The sequence below is a fragment of the Coregonus lavaretus genome (genome assembly GCF_964263955.1).
Source record: "Coregonus lavaretus genome assembly, chromosome: 4".
NCBI classification, from domain to species: domain Eukaryota; kingdom Metazoa; phylum Chordata; class Actinopteri; order Salmoniformes; family Salmonidae; genus Coregonus; species Coregonus lavaretus.
In genome coordinates this window covers 19,813,859-19,841,358 of record NC_139991.1, presented here as the reverse complement: position 1 = coordinate 19,841,358, position 27,500 = coordinate 19,813,859, and the positions used below count along the sequence as shown (strand labels likewise).

The following is a 27,500-nucleotide window of genomic DNA, read 5'->3' as shown; positions in this document are numbered from 1 at the left end:
GGCACTTAACCCTAATTGCTCATGTAAGTCGCTCTGGATAAGAGCGTCTGCTAAATGACTAAAATGTAAAATGTAAATGTAACTGGTTTCTACCTGTATGGAGCTAGTAGTAATGTTTGTTCCCAGTAGAGGAGAGAGAAACAAATCTCTCTGAACTAGAGCCAAACTGAGGGAGAAACAGGAAGTTGGACATAAAACATTGTGACCCAGAAACACGACACACACTGCAATTAAACAATACACATCAATAAATATACCCGAACAACAGAGCAGTGTGTGTGTGTGTGGGTGTGTGTGACACTAATGTATCCCTCCACAGTAAGAAGTAGGCCTCTGACAGACCTAAAGCACTTCAGGGGTATGTGAGTTGGGTGCAGGAGCGTCCTGTGTGGTTTTAGCACCTCTGTGTCAACACTACCCCAATGAGAGCATGTCACTGCGAAAGCTATGGTTATTTCCTGGGTGGCAAGGGTATGAGACTGGGAGGGACTAGCGGTAAAAGAGGCGCTTGTGTGTGTGTGTGTGTCTGTGCGAGGGCCACAGTTGTAGGATCTGACAGTTGTAAAAACAACTATTCCCCACTCATCTGAAAGAGTGAGATGCTACAAGAATTAACAGGAAAATGAGCAAGATGGTGAGAAAAAGGCCCTATATCACTCCATTATATGTCCTAAGCTTGTTTACATGTTTGCTGGTTTAAAACAAGAGGTTAAGTGCAGAGTTGTTAATTGCCAGCAGCTTTTCAGGGTTTTGAATGCAGCTTTACCACAGCAATCAAGTCAAGTGTTGTAATGGAGCTCTCAGTAGGTCCTGGGTGTTGAGTGGCTGGCTAACAGGGAAAGTGTGTGTGTGTGTGTGTGTGTTTTCACTCTGTATTAAAATGCACAAAGCAGCAGACATGTGCATAATGACTGTTTGCACCTGCCTCCAGCACTGCTTGAGTGCTTCAGTTTCAGCTGAAGAGCTCACACATGCACGCTGCACATGACACACAGTAGTGACACACACAAACACACGCATCCCCATCAAATATCTCTCAGCTCAGGCCAAACAGAGAAACACACACACTTAAAAACACAGCGTGAGCCCATTGTCTCCTCAACCTCTTGCTGTAAAATGCTAACAGTGGGAGTCAGAGGTAAGCTAAGAGGTTTTAGAGAAGGTTCTAATCACTGTACAGAACAAAGACACAGAGAGGAACATAGACCAGAGAGGGACTACAGAGACAAGAGGCAACCTGGAACGTCTCAATTACTGGCGACTGGAGGGCATAATCAACCTCTAATGGGACCCGGCTAATTGATAGTGGAGACACAGAGAGAAGGAACCCTTGAGAGGACCGGCTGACTGACTGATTCCTGTGTGTGTGTGTGTGTGTGTGTGTGTGTGTGTGTGTGTGTGTGTGTGTGTGTGTGTGCGCGTGTGTTGGTGGGGGGGTGGTCTGGCTAGCAGCCAAAATTAGCCTTCAACTGGCACAATTTACGACCCTCCACATTCAGAGGAGGGATACCGGCTAGTTTCCCATTGCAGTAAAAAAATTTAAAAAATAAAAAATAATCACAAGCAGTACGAGTACTCGAAATGTACAAATGTTAAATTATTTAGCAGGTAAAATGTATACCCACTGACAAAAAACTCTAAGATGTGTTTATTGTTTGGAGTGTGTCAAGTGCAGTGAACATATGTTCAGATTTGTTTTCAGTTGTGTATCAGAACAACCAGTAATTGGAACAACATATAGCATACTGCAAACTTTTGCCTACAGCCCCGTTTCAAGCTAAGATGTGAGTACTCGAAATTTAGGGCTGTCTCCGACTAAAAAAAATCTTGGTCGACTGAAAGTCGTCTGTTCTTTCGACCAATCGATTGGTACATTTTTTTAAAGGTGTATTTTTCCATATATGTGTATTGTTATATATGTATTTTTATAAAATCAACTATATGCATTGAGCTTGTTTGATGCTTTAAGCTTACTGTTTGATGAAATAACACACAAATGACTCAAGAGGGTGCCAGAGATCTAGATAACCACAAGAAAAAAACCTGAACCTGAACCAACCATTCTCCTCCCACTCCTGCTGGCTTTTGCAGATTCTGCCATTACTCTCCTGAAGTTGCCGGTATTAGGCTACACTAGGAGTCGGCAACCTTTCTCATGTGGAATGCCAATTTATCTTACCATTTCTACCGATCTGCATGCCAGTTATGGTTTTCACATGCACATTTTCGTGGAACAGTTTCATTTCATATATAATAACGTCTTCCTATCTCAAAATCATTGTTATGTGGATAATCAACATTTTATCCAAATCTAAATGAAAATATACAAACCTAAAAAGTAACTTCTATTGCCATTGCCAACTATATAAAAATAGCCTACATAAAGCCAACAAATAAAAACATTGAAGCCTGCAGGTAGAAATTATCCTGATTTAAAAAATGTATCCTATAAATCATATTGGCTACGCATGGCCTGTCTGCAATGAACTTGAAACATTGTTTCAACTATTAAATTGGGTCCAGCAGAAGCTTGCGCTGCAACATTGTATAAAATATTCTGGGCCCTCAGTGGTGCTCGGGACAGACACAGCTGTTGGCTATTTGTGCAAGGGATAAGAAGCAGTGCTTGACTTAGGCAGGAGCTCACTGGAGCTGAGTACCGGCACCTCAAACGTTCAATTGCTTAGAATATTAGCTCAACGGTATTGTGGAGCTCCTGCACCTAAATATAAACAGTACCAGCACCCAAAATGAGTACCGAAACCTATTTCAGTCCAAGTCAAGCACTGATAAGAAGTAATCAGGTAGGACTATTTTAAAAGACAATGACTAAATTGAATTGAAAAAACTGGTAAATGGAATGAAATAAACCAAAACTTGTTTCTCAAGTGTAGCATAGTGTCACGTCTCCTCCCGTTGCTCCCCTCCGGCGCTCTGATTCGCCGGTCTACTGAGCCACCGGTCTGAGTGCACCACCTCGGCACCACCGGAATGGAAACCCAACGCACCCTAATCACTTCCAGCGCACCTGCACCTCATCATCTCATCACCGCTCCTATTCAGCCCTGGACTTTTACTTATGATGTTGTGTGTGATTGTTTAGCTTCGTGTCGTGTCATTGTTTAAGTAAACCTTGACCTTGTTAATTCCTGCGTCTGCGTCCTGCTTCTTCGTATACTCAGTACTCGTCACACATAGGTTGTGCGCTCTGCAAACAATGTGTCCACTCCGACAATGAGAATGGTAAGACTGGAATAATAATATATTGAATGCATTAACAGAAATGACCACAACCAAACAAACATTGTAGATTAGAAATGATAGGAATGAATGGTAAATCTACTACTGCTGATATATGTAATGGGGAATTGATATACACTAACAATCAAATGCAAACAATTCACACAATGAAGCAAGAGGACAAATACATTAGAGTGTCTACTTTGAGAAACAGACGCCTCACAGATCCTCAACGGGCAGCTTCCCGGAGTCGCCTATTCACTGTTGACGTTGAGACTGGTGTTTTGTGGGTACTATTTAATGAAGCTGCCAGTTGAGGACCTGTGAGGCGTCTGTTTCTCAAACTAGACACTCTACTGTATTTGTTCTTTTGTTCAGTTGTGCACCGGGGCCTCCCACTCCTCTTTCTACGCTGGCTAGAGCCAGTTTGCGCTGTTCTGTGAAGGGAGTAGTACACAGCGTTGTACGAGATCTTCAGTTTCTTGGCAATTTCTCGCATGGAATAGCCTTCATTTCTCAGAACAAGAATAGACTGATGAGTTTCAGAAGAAAGTTCTTTGTTTCTGGCCATTTTGAGCCTGTAATCGAACCCACAATTGCTGATGCTCCAGATACTCAACTTGTCTCAAGAAGGCCAGTTTTATTGCTTATTTAATCAGTACAACAGTTTTCAGCTGTGCTAACATAATTGCAAAACGGTTTTCTAATGATCAATTAGCCTTTTAAAATTATAAACTTGGATTAGCAAACACAACGTGCCATTGGAACACAGGACTGATGGTTGCTGATAATGGGCCTCTGTACGCCTATGTAGATATTCCATAAAAAATCAGCCATTTCCAGCTACAATAGCCATTTACAACATTAACAATGTCTACACTGTATTTCTGATCAATTTGATGTTATTTTAATGGACAAAAAAATTGCTTTTCTTTCGAAAACAAGGACATTTCTAAGTGACCCCAAACTTTTGAACAGTAGTGTGTGTGTGTTTATATATATATATATATATATATATATATATATATATATATATATATATATATATATTTGCTACTACTCGACTAAAAAAATCTCGGTCAACCAACAGCCTATCGACCAAACAATCGACCAGTCGACTAATTGGCATATAAACGCGGACACAGATACACTCTCTCTCTCTCACTCATGGGTTGTAATGTTAAACTGCCACAACAAACCACAATAAACACAGAAATGAATATACAGTAGAACTAAGCCTTTGCCTGGGAAAAGAGTATGCTTGCCAAAGCCCTCTCCAAAAGGGAATCCTTATTCAGTAGCCACAGTCATTACAACATCGCCATCCCTGCTAACGCTTCTATTGTCATCGTAACTTGAATTCTCCGTCTGGATTTTGTCCCCTAGATAACATAGAGTTTTTATTTCTAGTAGTAATTTGGTTCTCTTCCAGACACCAAACCTCAATCTCTGGTGCTTTAAAGTGAGAGCCAATGGCCTGTCTATAGGCCAGATGTTTTACAAAGACTGACCGCAAAGCCACAAATGTAAAAATAACAGGAGTACTATCCATACCCATTAAATTGGACCAATGTCTTCTGAGACAGAGCTAAATTCTAATTTCCTGCTTAAATAAGGCCCGCACGTACGCACAGCATATACACGCGCAAGTACACGTGCACGTATGAGCAAACACACAAACACAGACACTTTTTGTGGAGAGCCAAGACATCAAAAGCAACTTGTTACTTCACACACTCACCCATACAAACAAGCAAACAAAACAAACACACACACCACCACAAGGATTATAACGTTATACTGCCAAACACACAAACCAATAGAAGGAAACCCTAGGAAGGTCACTCACCATCTGAGAACGACTCTTAGGGCAGCCATTGATGTCTTCAATCTTCTCATTGGCTGAAGACGAGAGAGAGAGAGCGAGAGAGAGAGAAGAAAATGGTGTACTTAGTGATATCCCAGGTTCTTACTCCAGCATGTTCCTACTCAGACTGTGCCAGAGAGAGTGAGTAAGGAGAGCAGGCCTGAGACTAGGTGGAAAGGGTCACTACCCCCTCCTTCTCCTGAGAGATGAAACTCAATCTAGTTACAGCAAATGTGCGTGGAGCCACTAGAGGCCAGGCAGAGTTGGCTGGGAGACCACTGGTGCTCGTTTTGGAAGGGGTGTGTGTGGATCCCTCCTCGCTTAGAGGCCCAGCCCACAGCAGCTGAGACAAGGTTGTCCTCTCTCTCACAGCTGACAACTGTGCCAACACTACAGCCTGGTGGGGCCCACTGTGCATCTCCGCCACAGGAACCTGACTACCACCTACTGCAGGAAAAGATAGGGTTATCCCAGTGTGTCCAAACTTTGTGTCAGTTGGACAAACACACTTACACTTGCACATAAACACACCCTGTGGAATTTACACAGAACAAAAATATAAATGCAACATGTAAAGTGTTGGTCCCTTGTTTCATGAGCTGAAATAAAATACAAGCACAAAAATCGTATTTCTCTCAAATGTTGTGCAAGAAATTGGTTTACATCCCTGTTAGTGATTATTTATCCTTTGCCAAGATAATGCATCCACCTGACAGGTGTAGCATATCAAGAAGCTGATTAAACAGCATGATCATTACACAGGTGCCCCTTGTGCTGGGGACAATAAAAGGCCACTCAAAATGTTTTTTTATTTTATTTATTTAACCAAGTAGGCCAGTTGAGAACAAGTTCTCATTTACAACTGCGACCTGGCCAAGATAAAGCAAAGCAGTGCAATAAAAACAACAACAACACAGAGTTACATATGGGATAAACAAAAACGTACAGTCAATAACACAATAGAAAAATTGAAAATATATATACAGTGTGTGCAAATGTAGTAAGTTATGGAGGTAAGGCAATAAATAGGCCAACACTACAGCCTTGTGGGGCCCACTGTGCATCTCCGGCACAGGAACCTGTCTACCACCTACTGCAGGAAAAGATAGGGTTACCCCAAAATAATTACAATTTAGTATTAACACTGGAGTGATAGATGTGCAGAAGATGATGTGCAAATAGAGATACTGGGGTGCAAATGAGCAAAATAAATAACAACATGGGGATGAGGTAGTTGGGTGGGCTAATTACAGATGGGCTGTGTACAGGTGCAGTGATCGGTAAGCTGCTCTGACAACTGATGCTTAAAGTTAGTGAGGGAGATAAGAGTCTCCAGCTTCAGAAATGTTTGCAGTTCGTTCCAGTCATTGGCAGCAGAGAACTGGAAGGAATGGCGGCCAAAGGAGGTGTTGGCTTTGGGGATGACCAGTGAGATATACCTGCTGGAGCGCATACTACGGGTGGGTGTTGCTATGGTGACCAATGAGCTAAGATAAGGCAGGGATTTGCCTAGCAGTGATTTTTAGATGACCTGGAGACAGTGGGTTTGGCGACTAATATGTAGTGAAGGCCAGCCAACGAGAGCGTACAGGTCACAATGGTTGGTAGCATATGGGGCTTTGGTGACAAAACGGATGGCACTGTGATAGACTACATCCAATTTGCTGAGTAGAGTGTTGGAGGCTATTTTGTAAATGACATCGCCGAAGTCAAGGATCGGTAGGATAGTCAGTTTTACAAGGGCATGTTTGGCAGCATGAGTGAAGGAGGCTTTGTTGCGAAATAAGAAGCCGATTCTAGATTTAACTTTGGATTGGAGATGCTTAATATGAGTCTGGAAGGAGAGTTTACGGTCTAACCAGACACCTAGGTATTTGTAGTCCACATATTCTAAGTCAGACCCGCCGAGAGTAGTGATTCTAGTCGGACGGGCGGGTGCAAGCAGCGTTCGATTGAAGAGCATGCATTTAGTTTTACTAGCGTTTAAGAGCAATTGGAGGCTACGGAAGGAGTGTTGTATGGCATTGAAGCTCGTTTGGAGGTTTGTTAACACAGTGTCCAATGAAGGGCCAGATGTATACAAAATGGTGTCGTCTGCGTAGAGGTGGATCTGAGAGTCACCAGCAGCAAGAGCGACATCATTGATATACACAGAGAATAGTCGGCCCGAGAATTGAACCCTGTGGCACCCCCATAGAGACTGCCAGAGGTCCAGACAACAGGCCCTCCGATTTGACACATTGAACTCTATCTGAGAAGTAGTTGGTGAACCAGGCGAGGCAGTCATTTGAGAAACGAAGGCTATTTAGTCTGCCAATAAGAATGCAGTGATTGACAGAGTCGAAAGCCTTGGCCAGGTCGACGAAGACGGCTGCACAGTACTGTATTTTATCGATCGCGGTTGTGCCCTTGAGCAAGGCACTTAACCCTAATTGCTCCTGTAAGTCGCTCTGGATAAGAGTGTCTGCTTAAATGACTAAAATGTAAATGTAACTGTAATATCGTTTAGGACCTTGAGCGTGGCTGAGGTGCACCCACGACCAGCTCGGAAACCAGATTGCATAGCGGAGAAGGTACGGTGGGATTCGAAATGATCAGTGATCTGTTTGTTAACTTGGCTTTCAAATACTTTCGAAAGGCAGGGCAGGATGGATATACAGTGGGGAGAACAAGTATTTGATACACTGCCGATTTTGCAGGTTTTCCTACTTACAAAGCATGTAGAGGTCTGTAATTTTTATCATAGGTACACTTCAACTGTGAGAGACGGAATCTAAAACAAAAATCCAGAAAATCACATTGTATGATTTTTAAGTAATTCATTTGCATTTTATTGCATGACATAAGTATTTGATACATCAGAAAAGCAGAACTTAATATTTGGTACAGAAACCTTTGTTTGCAATTACAGAGATCATACGTTTCCCGTAGGTCTTGACCAGGTTTGCACACACTGCAGCAGGGATTTTGGCCCACTCCTCCATACAGACCTTCTCCAGATCCTTCAGGTTTCTGGGCTGTCGCTGGCAATACGGACTTTCAGCTCCCTCCAAAGATTTTCTATTGGGTTCAGGTCTGGAGACTGGCTAGGCCACTCCAGGAACTTGAGATGCTTCTTACGGAGCCACTCCTTAGTTGCCCTGGCTGTGTGTTTCGGGTCGTTGTCATGCTGGAAGACCCAGCCACGACCCATCTTCAATGCTCTTACTGAGGGAAGGAGGTTGTTGGCCAAGATCTCGCGGTACATGGCCCCATCCATCCTCCCCTCAATACGGTGCAGTCGTCCTGTCCCCTTTGCAGAAAAGCATCCCCAAAGAATGATGTTTCCACCTCCATGCTTCACGGTTGGGATGGTGTTCTTGGGGTTGTACTCATCCTTCTTCTTCCTCCAAACACGGCGAGTGGAGTTTAGACCAAAAAGCTCTATTTTTGTCTCATCAGACCACATGACCTTCTCCCATTCCTCCTCTGGATCATCCAGATGGTCATTGGCAAACTTCAGACGGGCCTGGACATACGCTGGCTTGAGCAGGGGGACCTTGCGTGCCCTGCAGGATTTTAATCCATGACGGCGTAGTGTGTTACTAATGGTTTTCTTTGAGACTGTGGTCCCAGCTCTCTTCAGGTCATTGACCAGGTCCTGCCGTGTAGTTCTGGGCTGATCCCTCACCTTCCTCATGATCATTGATGCCCCACGAGGTGAGATCTTGCATGGAACCCCAGACCGAGGGTGATTGACCGGCATCTTGAACTTCTTCGATTTTCTAATAATTGTGCCAACAGTTGTTGCCTTCTCACCAAGCTGCTTGCCTATTGTCCTGTAGCCCATCCCAGCCTTGTGCAGGTCTACAATTGTATCCCTGATGTCCTTACACAGCTCTCTGGTCTTGGCCATTGTGGAGAGGTTGGAGTCTGTTTGATTGAGTGTGTGGACAGGTGTCTTTTATACAGGTAACGAGTTCAAACAGGTGCAATTAATACAGGTAATGAGTGGAGAACAGGAGGGCTTCTTAAAGAAAAACTAACAGGTCTGTGAGAGCCGGAATTCTTACTGGTTGGTAGGTGATCAAATACTTATGTCATGCAATAAAATGCAAATTAATTACTTAAAAATCATACAATGTGATTTTCTGGATTTTTGTGTTAGATTCCGTCTCTCACAGTTGAAGTGTACCTATGATAAAAATTACAGACCTCTACATGTTTTGTAAGTAGGAAAACCTGCAAAATCGGCAGTGTATCAAATACTTGTTCTCCCCACTGTAGGTCTGTAACAGTTTGGATCTAGTGTCACCCCCTTTGAAGAGGGGGATGACTGCAGCAGCTTTCCAGTCTCTGGGGATCTCAGACGATACGAAAGAGAGGTTGAACAGGCTAGTAATAGGGGTTGCGACAATTTCGGCGGCTAATTTTAGAAAGAAAGGATCCAGACTGTCTAGCCCAGCTGATTTGTAGGGGTCCAGATTTTGCAGCTCTTTCAGAACATCAGCTATCTGAATTTGGGTGAAGGAGAAGCGGGGGGGGGAGCATGGGCAAGTTGCTGCAGAGCTGGAGGCCGGGGTAGGGGTAGCCAGGTGGAAAGTATGGCCAGCCGTAGCAAAATGCTTGTTGAAATTCTCGATTATCGTAGATTTATCGGTGGTGACAGTGTTTCCTAGCCTCAGTGCAGTGGGCAGCTGGGAGGAGGTGCTCTTATTCTCCATGGACTTTACAGTGTCCCAAACCTTTTTGGAGTTAGTACTACAGGATGCAAAATTCTGTTTGAAAAAGCTAGCCTTTGCTTTCCTAACTGATTGTGTATATTGGTTCCTGACTTCCCTGAAAAGTTGCATATCGAGGGGGCTGTTCGATGCTAATGCAGTATGCCACAGGATGTTTTTGTGCTGGTCAAGGGCAGTCAAGTCTGGGGTGAACCAGGGGCTATATCTGTTCTTAGTTCTGAATTTTTTGAATGGGGCATGCTTATTTAAGATGGAGAGGAAAGCACTTTTAAAGAACAACCAGGCATCCTCTACTGACGGAATGAGGTCAATATCCATCCAGGATACCCGGGCCAGGTCAAAAAATGTGCAGTTTTGTCACGCAACACAATGCCACAGATGTCTCAAGTTTTGAGGGAGCATACAATTGCCATGCATATCTGTGTTCCCAGTCATGTGAAATCCATAGATTAGGGCCTTGTTTATTTCAATGTAATTATTTCCTCATATGAACTGTAACTCAGTAAAATCTTTAAATTGTTGCATGTTGTGTTTATATTTTTGTTCAGTATATATTATGACTCTTCAAAACCCTGCCATTATCTGTCATTCAGTCTCCCCTGTTGTCTCCTACCCAAATAATGTGCTACTGATCCCAGTCAGGTCCCTGACCCTGTGTCTCTGTCTCACTGTCCCCCTGCTTCACACCCACTGAGCTGCATGGTCAGATTTCAGTAGCAATTGTCTGGTGTGATATTTCCCCCTGTCTACATTGAGAGGGGGAAAGGAAACTATGAATGAACTGGTGAATGGGGTACTCATATTGGGATTGGAAGAGGGATAGAGCTCAGTTACATGATACCAGGGTAGCAGTAGTCAGCTGGGTGGAAGACCTGTCAAAAACAGCCCAGCGACACAGCCAGACAAACTTAGTCAATGAGTCAGCTGTAGACATCCTTTGCAATGAACATCACCTCTGCTTTACCTCACCTACTTGTGCATGTGGGTGTGTGTGCACTTGCATGCATGTTTACAATAGCATGTGCCACTGTTTCTACCCTACACTGTCCCCTAGGGATACAGAGGCCGCTGATGGTGAGACATCATGCTCTCTCTGGGGGCCTACTATATCAGGGGACGGAAGACAACCCAGTTTGTGTCATAACAGATAATCAAAGATGTATGCTTACGACAATGCACATCCTTGATGATGGTCAACATCCAGTGAATACTGAGATTAAATCTGAGCATCAAAAGACACAAAGAAAAAGAGAACAGAGGACTCAGTGTCTCCAAACCCACCCATCCTGCCGTTGACGCTACAAAAATCCCCAAAAGATCCATCTTCCACTCTAAAGACCCGCTAGTCTACTCTGACTTTCAGAGAAGTAGTGAGAGAATGTGTGGAATTCATTTTTCAAAATGATTAGGTCTTTCTTGTTCTCTACTCCAGATTCTAGTCCGAATTCTATGAAGAAGACTAGTCTACACAAATGTTCTATGACATGGGACTATGATGTGTTCTGTGCTAAATTATTCTTATTCCTAATTCTATGTGTGCTCTACATGTTTTCTGAGATTTGAGGCAGTGTTCTGTATACAAATAAATATAATCTATATTCTGGGATACAGTGCTATAGAACTCTGGGAAGCAGAGGAGTGATCAGCTGATGTGACAGTGCTGTAACCTCGGGGCACTGTCTCCCCCCTCCACCATCCCTCCTCTTTAAAAGATGACAGGGCAGCTTGTGAAGTGGGAAAATTACAGGACTCTGACTTAGGGGCAGGAGCGCATAGTGACATTACATTACAAAACTTCCCTCAGTCAAACTTCTCCCTGACTGCACCATTGTCAAATATTTCGGGGGTTAAAATGAGGGATTTTCCCAACTCAATTTTGGAGAATAATAACTTGTTGATAATATGTCAATAATATATTTTGTTGAAATTAATACTTTTATGAAATTATACTTTTATGAGGACAGTTCACTAATAGCATATAACATTATGGCGATTACTGTACACATATACATAGCGTTACAACTTCAAAAAAGTATAAATATGGTATCTGCATAAGAAGTCTAGTCCATCAGCCGAACTCATTAGCAGTAACAGTAATAATATGGCATCAAGAGAAGAGATGGTAAATGAAGTGTACCATTTACCAACAACCTGTATGATCTCTGCCAGCAGCACTCCGTCTGTGACGTCTGTTTGAAGGTCCTTGATAAGTCGCTTGTGTCCTGACTTGGCTAGGTAGTGGTTGGCCCAATCCGTATAGATCTGTTCAGGACACAAAACATCAGCGTCCACTTATTAGACGCCCAGGGAACGACTAATATCAAAAGCAAAACACAAGTCTTGCGCCTCCGCTTTTTAGAAGTCATGCGAGTGTTTAAAATCCCATAACACTTAAAAAATACAAATTACTCAAATTAAACTAATTTACGACTCGAATAAAATACCAACATGGTTGAATTGGACCCGCGCACACCCTTTTCTTTTGTTGGGGCGCATGGCTGGCATATATCCGCGTGGTATTCAAATTGGGACCATTGTGCTCGGATAGCGCAGCAGCGAGAGCGGACGGTTTCAATGAGGCGCTGACATCACGGGCTCGAGGACAGAAAAGGCCCTTCAGAGTGCGCGAGGGAGGGGTAGGGGGATTTGAATTAAGCGTCTGAATAATCTGAATAGTTTCGTTTGTAATTGGTTGTTGCAGACAACTCTCCCTCTCCAAGGCTGCTTGCATCTCCCGGATTGAAGGCCGGTGAGGGATTTATTTGGGTAAATAAAAAACCCAAGCAAGAGCAGAGGGAGAGAAAAATGCAAATGATCAGAGGGAGAGAGATGCCATCTCAAAATGAGACTTGATTTGAGATACAAAAAAATAGGTAACAAACAAAAGCAAGTAAGTAAGTACACAGTAATGCTTAATTAGAAATAACGGCAATTAGGCAAGGGGATGCTGAACAGATTCAGAAAATGTTGCTAGTGTGTTTAATGTGGAAAATTGTAGAAACATTGGCCCTCCTGTAGCTCAGATGGTAGAGCATGGTGCTTGCAATGCAAGGGTTGTGGGTTCGTTTCCCACAGGGGCCAGTATGAAAAAAGTATGAAAATGTATGCACTCACACTCATGTCCAACTCAATTTGGTTACTCCAGAATTGTATTTACAATTTGCCTTGAGATTTTGAGCATGTTTACATTTTACTCATTTTGCAGACGCTCTGGATAAGAGCGTCTGCAAAATGAGTAAAATGTAAACATGCTCAAAATCTCAAGGCAAATTGTAAATACAATTCTGGAGTAACCAAATTGAGTTGGACATGAGTGTTTTGTCTGAGGCATCCCAACGAATCTGAGCAATGTTTTGCTGCTGCCATCACTTCAGTATTTCAACCAGCTAAATTAAGCATCACACACATGCACAAGCACACATACTGTGACCCCAGTTCTCTGGGTTTTTAAAGGTAAATAGACCTGGGGCCAATTCAGTGTTACCCATCATATGAATCACTGCTCTGAACGCTTCATTTCAAACACACACACACAGAGCAAGGTTCAAACACTTTCATGTAGGCTACACATGCACGCTTGTAGGTTCTCTCTCTCTCTCTCTCACACACACACACACACACATACACATACAAACACACACACACGCACACACACACACACACACAGCTATAACATGGCTCAGACAGTGCTAAACGAGCCTTTAAGCAAAGGATAACATTCTCTCAAAACACTGGGGGTTTTGCAGTAAGAAAATACATGTGGTGATGCTTTGAAGCAGTTTTATGCAGCAGGTAAAATGAGGGATTTGGGTGTAATTAAAAACCAGAAGCTGTCAATCATTGGAGCAGTACAGGAACCAGTTAAAGACCCCCTGAGTGTGGGAGGGGGCAGGTTTGAAGGGAGGATGGCAGTATGGTGGATCCAACCTATCCAGATCCATACTCAGGAGCTCATGTAGACTCATCATTATTAATGGAGATGAAACATAGGCCTAGTTGAATGATCCCCATCGTTATTGTAAAATCCCATGTTAGATCAATAGCCCATGTCATGATTTGAAGGGGATATACTAAACACAAAATAAAGTGTTAATTCTTTATGGGGATGAAATGCTGTAACATACTGTATCTGGGGAATATCAACCTAGTGAGCACAAGGCGTTGGAAATACATAGTTTTTTAAACATATTTTCAACCAAAACAATGTATTTTCATGATTGACACCAATCAATGATTGACACCAAAGGTTAAATGATACAGTGGATCACTGGATTTCATGACTTATTGAACTGGAAGGGCAATCACATTCAATAACAACACATAGGACCTCTGACTTAAGATCAAAACATACCCTAAGGGTACATTAAGAAGTATGGAGCACTGAGAATAGGGAACACAGAGGGAGGGAAAATGAAGAGAGAGAGAATCCTACTTTCAAAACTCTCTAGTGTAAGGCTGGTGAAATCCCGCTCACTAAAACCAGAACACACACACTAAAAGGCCTGTGCTTTCCAACCCACTTACACTAATAACATATCAACTATTAGGGTTATTACTCTGTTAGCAAAGAAGCCTAAAACAGCACTTAACACACCAGAAGATGCCTTTGAGCCGTGTCTGACGGTACTGTCAGCCACTCTGGGAATTCTCCACATCACAGGGAAAAGCCCCTCTCTTCCAGAACATATCTGATTATTCCTAATTTCACCAACTATAGGCACCAACCGCACTGACAGCATCCCACACCCACACTAATATGTGTGTTTGTAATAGTATAATAACCCATTTTAGTGTTGAGTTTGTAAATAAAGTCAGCGGGGGAGACATAGACCTAAAATGGCAAATAGGGAAAAAGAGATGAGTGGATTTTCTATTTCAGCAGTGTTGTGTTTGTGACATGTTAATCAATGATTCTTTCAAGAGGGGAAATCCCACATCAGCATCATTCTCGAAAATTCTCAGTAATCCCACCCTCTCATCCCAAGATAGGGGTTCTTTTTTGGGAGCTGTAAATTGGTAAGAGGGAATGCAACGTGACACTGAGCGGCTGGGATCTGACTCATACACAGTCTCTGACCACTCACTGTACCCTTTACAAGACCTCTGTGTGTGTGTGTGTGTGTGTTTGTTTCTGTGTGCGTGTCAGTGTTGGTGTCGGTGTGTCCTCTAAAGGGTTAAAGGCATGTGAATGAGCAACAGTGTGACGTCTCTTTAAAATGGGTCACACACTCGGACCAGTAAACAACCAACAATGTTCTATGAACACAAACACACACACACACAGATGCCCTTAGGCCACACACAACTGTCTCTCTCCCACTGCATGCCTTAGCCATGCCACACAAACATGCCCCACAACCAGCCTCCACACACCAACCAGGCCTGCTGACACATCAATCCAGCATATGATGCCCCGCAGAAGGCATGACGCACACAGGCCTCCCCCTTCAGCACTGGGTTATGGGCTGGGGAGGTAGAGAGAGAGGGAGAGGACAGGCAGCTCATCACACTGACATGCCCTTTACTTGTGTTGGTAGGGACTTTCGGAAGGGAAGAGATGGTGATTGGAGTGGATGCTTTGATGTCAAAGGCATACTCTTAGAGATGTCACAGCTAGTCATTGCTTACTGATTAAAGTGGGGAATGCTAAACAGGTGTGTGTGTGTGCGTGTGCGTGTGCGTGTGTGTGTATAGCACGCAAGTCAAAGGATGCATGGCAAACAAAGTGAAAGATGAAAGAGTAAGTTAGTGAAAAATTGTGGCCCCTGGTGAGGGATTTTTTCCTTTTTTTAAATTCCTTCTCTTTGCACATGCATGCATGCATGTACACACACACACACACAGTCTTGTATAACTAACCTTGTGGGGACTCACAATTCAGTCCCATTTAAAATCCTATTTTCCCTAACCCTATACCTAACCTTAACATTAACCCTAAACCCCCTAGAAATAGCATTTGACCTTGTGGGGACTAACAACATGTCCCCAGTTGGTCCAATTTTTTTTGTTTACTATTCTTGTGGGGACATTTGGTCCCCACAAGTATAGTTAAACACGTCCACACACACACACCTTCCCCACAACACAGGTATCCCATCCAAAGAGCAGCACTGACCACAAACACACAGGACAACCAAAGAGCAACAACAGCACTACAACAGTCTATTCAGCATCATGGTTCCCACACACACACTTAAATGCTTGTGCTTTCCAACCCACTTACACTAATAACCTGTAAACTATTTAGGTTCTCCTAGCATTCACAAATAAGCCTAAAACAGCACAACACTTAACACACCATTATGTCCTAATCTAGTGAAGTGAAAGAGAGCCACGTTAAGAAAACACCCGGACTCACGAGATGCCACATACAGCCAGGAAGTTAAACTCTGTTCAATTTGCTAATGGCATAGCACTGGACGCAGAAAATACCAAACACACACTCTGCTGTGATTACACTTTAGAGGAGGTGAAATGGTAGACTACATTTCACTCATTCACTTTTGCGCTCCTGAAGTGAGGTCTCTATTCTCAGGTGCATAAAAGAACAACTGTATATACGACTTGACAAAAATCTGTAACTTTTGTGATTTTTGAAAGTATAGTACACCAAGTTTGCACAAACATCTCTCCTGAGTGTTCTTCATATTGAAACCGTAATATCCATGGATCTCTGTGGTGTGTTGGCATTCATGCATACTTTTCCTCACAACCTTGTCCCAAATTGACTGCATTACTGCTTGTCTTTGTGAGAGGTATTGACATGTTGAAATCACCAAGCTTTCCGTTTAAGCGACTAGCGCACAACTCAGACCCTCATGCATACCCCACAAGACATGCCACCAGAGGTCTCTTCACAGTCTCTTTAAGTCCAGAAAAAACTACCGGAAACGCACAGTACTACATAGAGCCATAACTACATGGAACTCTTTTCCACATCATGTAACTCAGTCAAGCAGTAAAATCAGATAAAAAAAACGGATAAAACTACACCTTATGGAACAGCGCGGACTGAGAAGAGACACACACACACACATCATTAGCAAACGCATGCTAACACACGCACATACATTTTTATTTAATTTATTTACTTTTCACCCCTTTTTCTCCCCAATTGGTAGTTACAGTCTTGTACCATCACTGCAACTCCCGCACGGACTCGGGAGAGGCGAAGGTCGAGAGCCATGTGTCCTCCGAAACACGACCCTGCAAAGCCTCACTGCTTCTTGGCACACTGCTCGCTTAACCCAGAAACCAGCCACACCAATGTGTTGGAGGAAACACTGTGCAGCTGGCGACCGAAGTCAGCGTGCATGCGCCCGGCCTCCACAAGGAGTCGCTAGAGCGCGATGGGACAAGGACATCCCGGCCCGGCCAAACCCTACCCTAACCTGGACGACGCTGGGCCAATTGTGCGCCACCTCATGGGTCTCCCGGTAGCGGCCGGCTGTGACACAGCCTGGGATCGAACCCGGGTCTGTAGTGAAGCCTCAAGCACTGCGATGCAGTGCCTTAGACCGCTGCGCCACTCGGGAGGCCCCACACATACATTTTAATATTGTCATTTTGCTGTATTATTGATTTTGTATTGTAGATATGTTATGGTAGAATAGTGTGTAATAATGCATTGTGTTATGCATTGTTTTATTGTATGTAATTGTGATTGGACACCAGGAAGAGTAGCTGTTGCCTTGGCAGCAGCTAATGGCGATCCGGAATAAAATACAAATACAAATACTGTACACACAGCATGCTACCTGCCCCTGTCCACCCCTTTCCATAAATACACACAGCATACTACCTGCCCCTGTCCACCCCTTTCCATAAATACACACAACTTCCTCTATAAGTGTTCAGAGGGACCTGGTTCAACCCCAGACCAGCTATTTTGTGTTGATCCCTCTTCTTCACTTTCTATACCTCCGTTCCGCTCTCGTTTCCTTTCCCTCTGTTTATCGTTCCTCTCTCTCTCACTAATATGTTACCATCAGTGCCTGGTCTCTCTCTTCTCTTTCTCCTTGTTCCTCTCATCTTCCCTGTTCCACTTCTTCTTTCTTCCTCCTTCCTTTCTCACTTTTCCCACTTCTAATACATTATCTATTTTTCCCTGATCGTAACCCTCTCTCAGTAAGTAACTCAAGGCCCTTACCGTTTTAAAGTGCTCACAGGAGAAGCGGTTGGGTCCCCTGACAGGCACCCTGAGGCCCACACACACCGCCATCCAGGCCCCTCAGGTGGGGCAGAGGGGGACAGGTATAGGGGTACAGGCTGTACGTCCAGAAAACTCCCCAAAAAGACAGGACTAGAGATGAGCTGTCTGACGACTCTCTTCTTTCCTTCTCACATCTCTCTCTCCATTTCTCTCTACTACCCAGTCTCTTTACCAACTTCCCATTTTATACCTCTCTTCACTCTGTCACACACTTTCTCTGCTCTTCTCCAACTTGCTCTAAGTCACTGTCTCAAACTCACTCTACTTTTCAACTCTCTCTCTCTCCCTTTGACTCACTCACTCAATCACTGAGTCAACTCTTCTCTCCCTCCTTCTAGCTCTCAGCCCCCCTCTTCCCAACCCTCCCATCTCAGCTCAATAGTCTCCTCCCCTTCCCAAGGTGCTGCTGGGCTCAGACCCCCAGACAGATAGTGTAAACAAGATGAATGCCTATGTATCAGAGGTAACAGAGTAACAGGCAAATACCTCTGACAGCCCTTTAACTGACCTCTTATACCATCCACACCTGGCACTGTACATAAAGAACAGACACAGGCACACACACACTTGTTCAGGGGAGGTCTAACACATTTGAGAACCGGAGACAGCGGGACAAAATGGGAAAGTCTGCCCTCATAACCTGAGATTTCCCATCTATCACCTCCAAGCTATGTGATGTCTTTGTTTCTTTACAGAGAGAAAGTTATCTGTCCTTAAACTATCACTTGTTGCCTTTGGTAGTGAGTCTGAAGAGTATGTGTGTTAGAGGATTTTTACATTGTAAAGGATCATATCAATGGTACAGTGTACTGTACACACACACACCTCCACTTCCCAGTCATAGCCTAACATGCTACCTCCCCCCTCCATCACCTTTAAACCAATTCTGTCCGCTCGGCATCCATATGGCTGGGGTTGGCGATGACATGTGGCAACACTTACCGCCCACGCCAGGGTAGGCACCAGACAGAGCATGTGAGCGGAGTGGAGCGGGAGCGAGCGGGGAGCGCGAGCGGACGGATTTTGGACAGAGCGCAGAGCGGCATTTTTAAAAGGACAGAGCGTCGCCCTATGTCCCGCTCCAATTTCGCTCGCTCACACCACGAGTCTGAAGCATGCTCAAGCCTGACCCAGAATCCATCTGTGTCTTGCACAGTCATCAACAGTAGACTATTTTCAGTCAAAACCTGGCTCAATAATGGAGTTCACCAAGTACTTCAAAAAGGAAAATGAGAAGTCATACAGGTGTACTATTAATATAAAACTAACTAACAATGATAATGTGGTTCAAGAAAAAGAATGTGGTGACATCGTTTCAGTCAGTAAAGATTCATTTTGGAATCTAAAAAGACACATCTCTCGAAAACACGAAAGTGTGCTACCTGAACACGCTGGGAAGAAAGCAAAAGGTTAGTAAGTTGAATAGGGTAACTTGTAACAAAAGTGTAAAGTAAATATAGCCTAATATTCAAACAAATTCGTTTTGTCATTCAAAGTAGGCCTAATATATGGTTTGTTTAATTTAATTTGTGTCGTCCATGAATTTGTATTTTATAGAGCAAGAGGAGCAGCAGCAGCAACAAGAGAAAAGGGTTGAGGAATTCAAAAGTTTCTTCACTGCACACAAAGGCCCAATCATAACAAGGGAGAGAAAAAGAGAGCTGGATGTAGCATTTTTAAAAATGATTTACATGGACTATGAACCGCTGAGTAAAGGAGAACGCGAAGGGATGCAACATTTCCCCAGCCAGCTCAACCGGGCTACACCCCCCATGCTACAACACCGTACGGGACACACTCATGCCACATGCCCTGGAAGAGATGGAAGCCAAACTGCAAGACCTACTGCAAAATGGTGATGGGCTCGTTCTGTCAGCGGACATTTGGACCAGTAGAAGAGGGCACAGCTTCCTTGGCATCGTGGCCAGTTTAATTGATGGGACGTTCCGGGGGCACATGGTTTTGTTGGGCTGTGAGCACATACAGGGGCACCATACCGCAGATCGTATTTACCAAAAGTATGAAAGTGTACTGAAATATTGGAACGTGCAACGACGTGTGATTCGGGTCGTCACTGACAGTGCCAGCAACATGATCAAGGCATTTAACCTCCTCCCTGGCACTGAAGAGGAGACGGAGGGTGAAGTGACCGCAGATGCCAGCAGCAGCGCAGAACATGAAGAGGAGGATGAGGGACCACCTGCGCCCTCGCAAGTCCATGTGGAAGTGATAACCTCTAATGTAGAAACTATGATAAATCAGTACTTTACTGTGTCAAATTTACATCTGAGATGCCCCATTCACATGCTTCAGCTGGCGATCAAAGACGCCATTAACGAGCACGACAACATTAATAGGCTGTTAGTGAAAGTCGGCCACCTGGTGAAAAGTGTACGCAAGAGCACCCTGAACACAACTTTCTCTCGACCAATTAGGTGTCCACCCCACAAATGCCTGCGCCACTCGATGGAGCAGCCAGCTGCGGATGATTCAGTCGTTCATCCGGTTGTTCCAAAAAGACCCGTTATGGCAAAACAAACTCAAGTCTAATGTTGCTAACATCACCCTGAATCAAGTACGGCAGCTGACGCACCTTGTCAGTGTGCTGACACCACTGGCAGACCTCACAGACAAAATGCAGAAGGAGCTGGGGAACCTGGGGATGATCCTCCCTGCTGTCACAGAAATCAAATCCCTGCTCACCAATGACACTCACGCTGCACTTTCAATGGGCATCGCTGCTTTTGCAGAAACATTGGCAAACAACGTGTCAATTCGCTATGGAATATACTATACTGATAAACATCTCATTTTAGCATCAGTGTTAGAACCCCATTTCAAGACAGAATGGATAATCCGAGATGACTCGGGGAGATCCGCGACCTCCTCATAAAAGAAGTTGAGGAAATTAACGCTCCCAGCGGGACACCCGAGACAGACACCCCACCCGCCGCTGACCTGAATCCCGAGCCTGAACCAAAAAGAGCTTGCCTGTTCGGGTCATACTTCAGTGAGCAGCTACGCATAACCGGAGACGCCAAAGGTGAAGTCGAAAATTACCTCTCATCCCCGGACGCAGATGTTATTCGATTTTGGAAAGAAAACTCCACGTCTTTTCCCCGCCTGGCTAAAGTAGCTCGCATTGTGTTCAGCATCCCAAGCGGGTCTGCGAGCGCAGAGAGGGTTTTCTCCGCTGCTGGCCTGCTGTCAAGAAACCACCGCATGAGTCTGAAGCCTCAGACATTGGCCAAACTTGTGTTCTTGAAGGTGAACTCAAAAGAACTGTAGATAAGGAAAGCAATTCATTTTTTTAAATTTTATTTTAAAGTTTGACAATGGATATAAGCCAATTTAAATTTTAATCCACGTGCAAGCTGCTCAAAAGTTCAGTTATCAGAATTTTGGCCTAATAGTTAATTTACTTTTAAAACTTTGATGTATAGCCTGTATATTTTTATTTATATAATTAGGCCCATTGATTCGTTTAATTTTACAGGACTTTTTGTGTATATTCCTTCTTACATAGGCTAGGCCTAATTTGTAATTTGAAATAAAACATTTATATTTGGAAAATGTTGTCGCTGCTCTTTAGTTCTTTGGGAGGTAAGGCTGTGGTTTAAGCTAAAAGTGAAATACATGCAGATTTTTTTCCTTTTTTGGAGCGAGTGAGAGGGCGATTTGAGTGGAGCGCGATGCAAACTTCGTTGAGCGCTGAGCGATAATGAGTGGACTGGCCTGATGTGGCTTTGAGCGGGGGGAGCGGAGGGGTGAACAGCTCCGTGAGCGAGGAGCTGAGATTCTCACCGCTCCACTCCACTCATATGCTCTGGCACCAGATGGCTGATGGGAGAATGATGGATGACTATCCTCCGCTACCCAATGCTCATCTGAAGGGGAGGACCCAGAAAAGGAGGAGGTGCAACAGCGGTGTTTAGGGTAAATCGCTTACCACCATCACAGCTAGAGTGGCCTGTGGAAGTGTTATTTCATCCCTGTTACACACACACAGACACACAAACACACTTTGGTCCTATTTGAATGATGCCACCTCCACCCCAAACACAAACACACACTAGAAAGTACAATAAAACACTTTATTTGAGTGACAGGCCAGACCCTGAACCCAGACCTCTCATAGGCTTCAGCCAATCAGTGAATACCTTAACAAACAGATGGCTTATGGGAAATCAATATTAATCTGCTGCATGATATGACAACAATTTGTACTGCAGGGAGATGAGGGGGAGAGAGGGGGTGCTGGCTGTCTAACTGCTGCTGGGCTAGAGTGACCACTCAATACCTGTCACAACTCATCATAGGAATAAATGGGTCATGAAGATGAGAAAGAGGGAGAGAGACAGAGAGAAAGAGAAAGAAAGACAGAGAAAGAGAGAGAAAGAGAGACAGAGAGAAAGAGAGAGAAAGAGAGACAGAGAGAGAGAGAAAGAGAGAGAAAGAGAGACAGAGAGAGAGCTGAGAGAGAGAGAATGTATTCAGCTTATAAAATAGGGAGATAGGGAGGTATATCTATAAGCCAAACCCCCCACCACAGACTAGGGCAGAGATATAGATCTTCTAGATCTCCTGGTCCCTGTAGCGTAGTGGTTTAGGGCTGAGGAGGGCTTCCTAGACTGCACGTTCTCTCTCTGCACTCTGTGGTGGACACACACACAGCTCTTTTAAGTGGTTTGAGCCCACAGCTTACAGTATAATTACAGAACAATATCAGGCCCACTCTAAATGACCCTTGTCATGTCTCAGCTTGTACTCTGGTACATGAAAGAGCTGTGGTTAGCAATGCCTGGAAGCCACAACGGATACACCCCCCCCTCCCCCACTCCGCTTCCACTACCCCCTTTCTTCCTCCAACCCTCCATCCTTCCCCCTCTCATCTCCTCTTCATCTCCTTCTTTTCCAACCCCAATGACACAGGTTGAGATGGTGTACTTCTGTACTATACTCTCTACTCTGATGGCAAACATATGGACCTAGGTATGAAGTGGAAAAATCTACAGGAAAGACTGAAGTTATTTTTTATCTGATGGGTTGTGTGCATGGGTGCGTGCAAGCGTGTGTGTGATTGTGTGATTGTGTGTGTGTGTGCATGCGTGTGTGCATGCGTTTAGGCTACACCTGTAGCTATTGTGCAGACCTGTGGCAGCATCATGGCTGTCGAGGCCAAGTGTGTTAGCGGCTAATGGCAGTGTGACCCCTCCCTCTTTGCCAGCTTAAACACATTAGCCCCTCCTCCTCCTCCTCTCGAACCAATACAGACGGCTGTCTGATCTGAGCAACACAAACAACACACAGCTAATTAGCTTACACTTATCACACACTACACACAGAGAGAGATGCATACATGTAAGCGTGCACACACACTCATACACATCCCCCTCGTACTGTCCATCTTGTCTCTCTCGCTTTCTCTCACACACACACACAAACATGCACATACATACACACACACACTTATCTCGAAATCTCTACTCCTCTAACCTTGAGAAAGAGAAAGCTTCCTTTCATCCCTATAAGTGTCCTCCCTTCTTCTCTCCCTCGCTCTACCCCCCCCCCCCCCCCTCCTTCTCTCTCTTCCCCAAAATGTAAATAAGACACTGCTGGACTGCTTGTGTCCTTAATTTGTCCTCAATAGTCCTTAATTAGGATGAAGTAGGTGGTGGAAATTGACTACACATCATAAAAAGAAAGATCATTTTAATTTCTGAAATGCATAAACACACACACAAACAAACACGCATATGCACACACACATGCATGCACACGCACACAAGGGAAAATATGCACACACACAAACTCATAGAGAGAGAGAGAGAGAGAGAGAGAGAGAGAAACACACACACACAGGCCTGACCCCTGCACTCTGTGGGTCTTCTGTCAGTCATGCTGTGTGAAGGCAGTGGTATATAATTAAACAGTCTTATCATCTCTCCTCTCCAGACTAGCAATAACCTGCCTGCTCAACCTATGACTGACTGATTTACTGACTGTGTCTGACTAGTCACTCACTGGAGATGAGATAAGAACTAGGGATTAATACTGAGAGGAAGGAAAAGAGGGAGAAAGGGAGGGAAGAGAGATTCTGTTAACCTGGGAAGAGTTAGTGGGTAACTCGTAATAACAAATGTAATTCAGATCTCCTTCTATATGGCATAAGGTATCATGTAGCTCAATTGGTAGAGCATGGCGCTTGCAACGCCAGGGTTGTGGGTTCGATTCCCACGGGGGGCCAGTATGAAAAATGTATGCACTCACTAACTGTAAGTCACTCTGGATAAGAGCGTCTGCTAAATGACAAAAAAAAAAAAAAAAAAAGGTCAAATGTAATTCAATGAATATAAATATCTATTTTCCATCAGCTCACACCACATGACTTCTCTGTACCTGACTGATACTGTGTCTATCAGTGGGCCCCAGATCCTGTTCACTATTATTATTAATACAGTCAGCACCGTATGACGCCAAACACAGAGGAGTAACGCAGAACCATCCTGTCTGTCCGTATGTCCATCCGTCCATCTGTCTGTCCACCTGTCTACGTGCCTGTCTGTCCACTTGCCTGTCTGTCTGCCCGCCCGCCCAACCGCCCGCCCGCCTGCCTTTCTGTTGTCACTCTGTCTGTCTATTTCTAAGAATAATTCAAAAGAAAACAAACACACATGCTCTCTCAGACTCTCACGCTCAACACTCTTCAACCTCTGGTGGCTAATACCTTACTAAAGCCTGTTTGGACTTTCCATACAGACATCAAAGCATCGCTACAATACAGCAACACTAGGTGAGGGAAAAACACGCATGGCTTCAGCACTTTCCCCTTGTGCAATCTGACACCACAATGAACGCTGTTGGCTGGTGATGAGACAAGTGTTTCCAACCATAAACGAACACAAGATCAACATCAGAGGGACAGAACAGAAGTGTTCTGGGCTGTGGAATGACTGGAATTAAGTGGCGGGAAAAGAGAGGATCGTCGTTCGATAACCTTTTCTTTTACAGCAATTGCAGTGCCCTTTTTTGGAGCTTTGAAATACAATAGAAGTGTTCTACTTGCAGAAAGGACACAACAAGGCGAGAGTGAGAAATCTAGTCAGGTGCTGAGAGAAATGTACAGCATGCGTACAGTGCAGTGAACAGTATCTCTGGCAAATACAGTAAAAAGTACAATCTCCTTCTGACACAATACCTGTTCATAACTACTTTTGCGACCCTTTAAAACTCAAAAGGAAGCCCGCCCAGATTGACCACTGGGTTGACCTGGACATATTTACCAGCTTCATGGTGACGTTGTTCTGCTCCCAGCGACACAGCAGCACATTCATCTTCCTCCTCCCTCTTCCTTCTCCTCCTCTTCCTCCCCCACACACACCTGTTTTAGGTAGGAGTGGGAGGACCAACGGCTAGCCAGGACCAGACAGAATCCATCAGAACCAAAGGAAGAAACAGGACTGAGGTCCGAGGAGGCCAACTAACCAAGAAGAGATCCACAGAAAGAGAGGATAGATCGGTACAGTACAGTAGAGTAGAGAGAGAGAGATCAAATTAGGGTTTTGAGAAAAGAAAGAAGAAAGAAAAAGGTCCAAAAAGTTAGAGGGAGCAAGAGATCCAAGAAAGTTCCAAAGAAATATGTAAAGCAGTAGATCCACAAAATCCACTATATATCCAGATAAAGAGCCTGCTCCTGCACCTATCTCTAGCCCAGCAGGTCTCACTGTGCCTGGGGCCGGTGCTCACAGCCTCCCCCTTTCCTCCTTTCTCTCCACCCCCTCTGGGTCTGCAGAAGGAGGAGGGAAATAAATGCTTCAGTCAAGAGGATCTCCACCACTGCTACCGCTATACCACTGCTCTGTCTGAGGTCTAGCCAAACCAAACACACACAGAGGGAGAAAAAGGGGGAGGAGGAGGACCAATTGAGGGGAACCCCCTTCCTCTCTGCCTCCCACTCCACCCCTCCTCCTCCACCTCCCAAATCTCTCCCCCGGACCCCCTCGGCAACGCTGGGCATTGTGCTATCGCTCTTCAATGGACCATCCGTCATATGGGGAAGAGAAAGGAAAGAAAAGGAGAGAGACCTCTTAACCTCCTACCCTCTGTGATCACCCCCACAACAAAAAAGGATGGATGCTGGTGCATGATAATACTAGAAGGCGGTGAAGAGTGGGTGAAGGACAAACCACACTGGCCTCTTAACTACCCCCTCTGTTTTCTATGTATTCTTTATTTAACCAGTCCTCCTCCTTTCTTTAAAAAAGAGAGAAAAGGTTTTATTTTCCATAACCAAACATGGAACAGTCCAGTCTCTGATCACCATTCACCCACAGCTTACTGCTGCACAGTTTGCGTGTGTTCATGTGTGCGCACATGTGTGTGCATGCCCCACGCGGTACGCCCTCCAGCTGAGCACACTCCATCTGAGCACACACACCCCACCACAAACCACAAATTACAAGCCGAATTTGAACTTTGGGATTCGCCCAAGATGTAGCGAAAGTTCCCACAGTAGGGGATACATGATCATTGCCAGGACTCTGCACATTTCAAACACATGCTTTTAGCTATTTGTTGCATTGACAACACTACCGTAGCACTGAAGACTTTAAAGAGCCCTGAAGACCTTGAAACCCTATGTCAACAACACAGCTACTGCTCACAAATGGTGTTTCAATACAGTGTATCATAAGCACACTTTCCATATTTCTCTATCTTCTACTGTACTTGCACTCAGTCTTGTACTTTACAAAATCATTGAATTCTACTGCACTCTCCCACACCAATGCACTAGTCACATAGTTAACAATCCAGCCAGCGTACTGCAAAACACACACAACTCCAGCTCACTACTAGTCTGTCAACTCACCTTATAACACATCCATTTCCTATAAGCATCTGTGGATTTAATGACTTTGCACTATGGCCATAGAGGCAGAGAAGATGTGGCCATTTAGTACATGTGTTTAACAGCTATAAACAAGTCCATTAAGTGGTGGAGCAGAGAATCGCAGGGTGTGCTTTGTTTCAGAACCCTGTGAGGGGGAGATTCATCTCAGTGTCCCCTGGACAATGGGGCCCTAGCCCCTTGCGGAAGGGGGCTTTGTTTTGGGGGACTCCCGCTGCCTGGTTCTAGAGGGTTAGGTGGGAAGTGGGGGGTTGGGGTGGTCCTGCTGCCTGGCTGTTATGGGGTGAGGGTGTGTTGGGGGGGAAGCTGGGTATATGGAGAGGATAAATGGCAAGAAACAATAGAGCACTATCAAATCAGTGCATTTTAACACTTTCACAACCTCTCTCTCTCAGCCCTAAACCACTACGTTACAGGGACCAGGAGATCTAGAAGATCTATATCTCTGCCCTAGTCTGTGGTGGGGGGGTTTGGCTTATAGATAGACCTCCCTATTTTATAAGCTGAATACATTCTCTCTCTCTCTCTCTCTCTCTCTCTCTCTCTCTCTCT

The 27,500-nt window shown here is 44.5% G+C and overlaps 1 protein-coding gene across 1 annotated transcript in view; it reads right to left on the bottom strand.

The window, feature by feature from the left end:
• LOC311127766 (neuron navigator 2-like) overlaps positions 1-27,500 on the bottom strand; it is a gene marked incomplete at its 5' end in the record, with an annotated part of 261,667 nt that overhangs the window by 87,400 nt on the left and 146,767 nt on the right. Inside the window, 2 exons of the mRNA XM_084159641.1 lie at positions 5,090-5,142; positions 11,973-12,090. Of these exons, the coding sequence (XP_084015767.1) occupies positions 5,090-5,142; positions 11,973-12,090 (171 nt within the window). The remainder of the gene's footprint in view (positions 1-5,089; positions 5,143-11,972; positions 12,091-27,500) is intronic.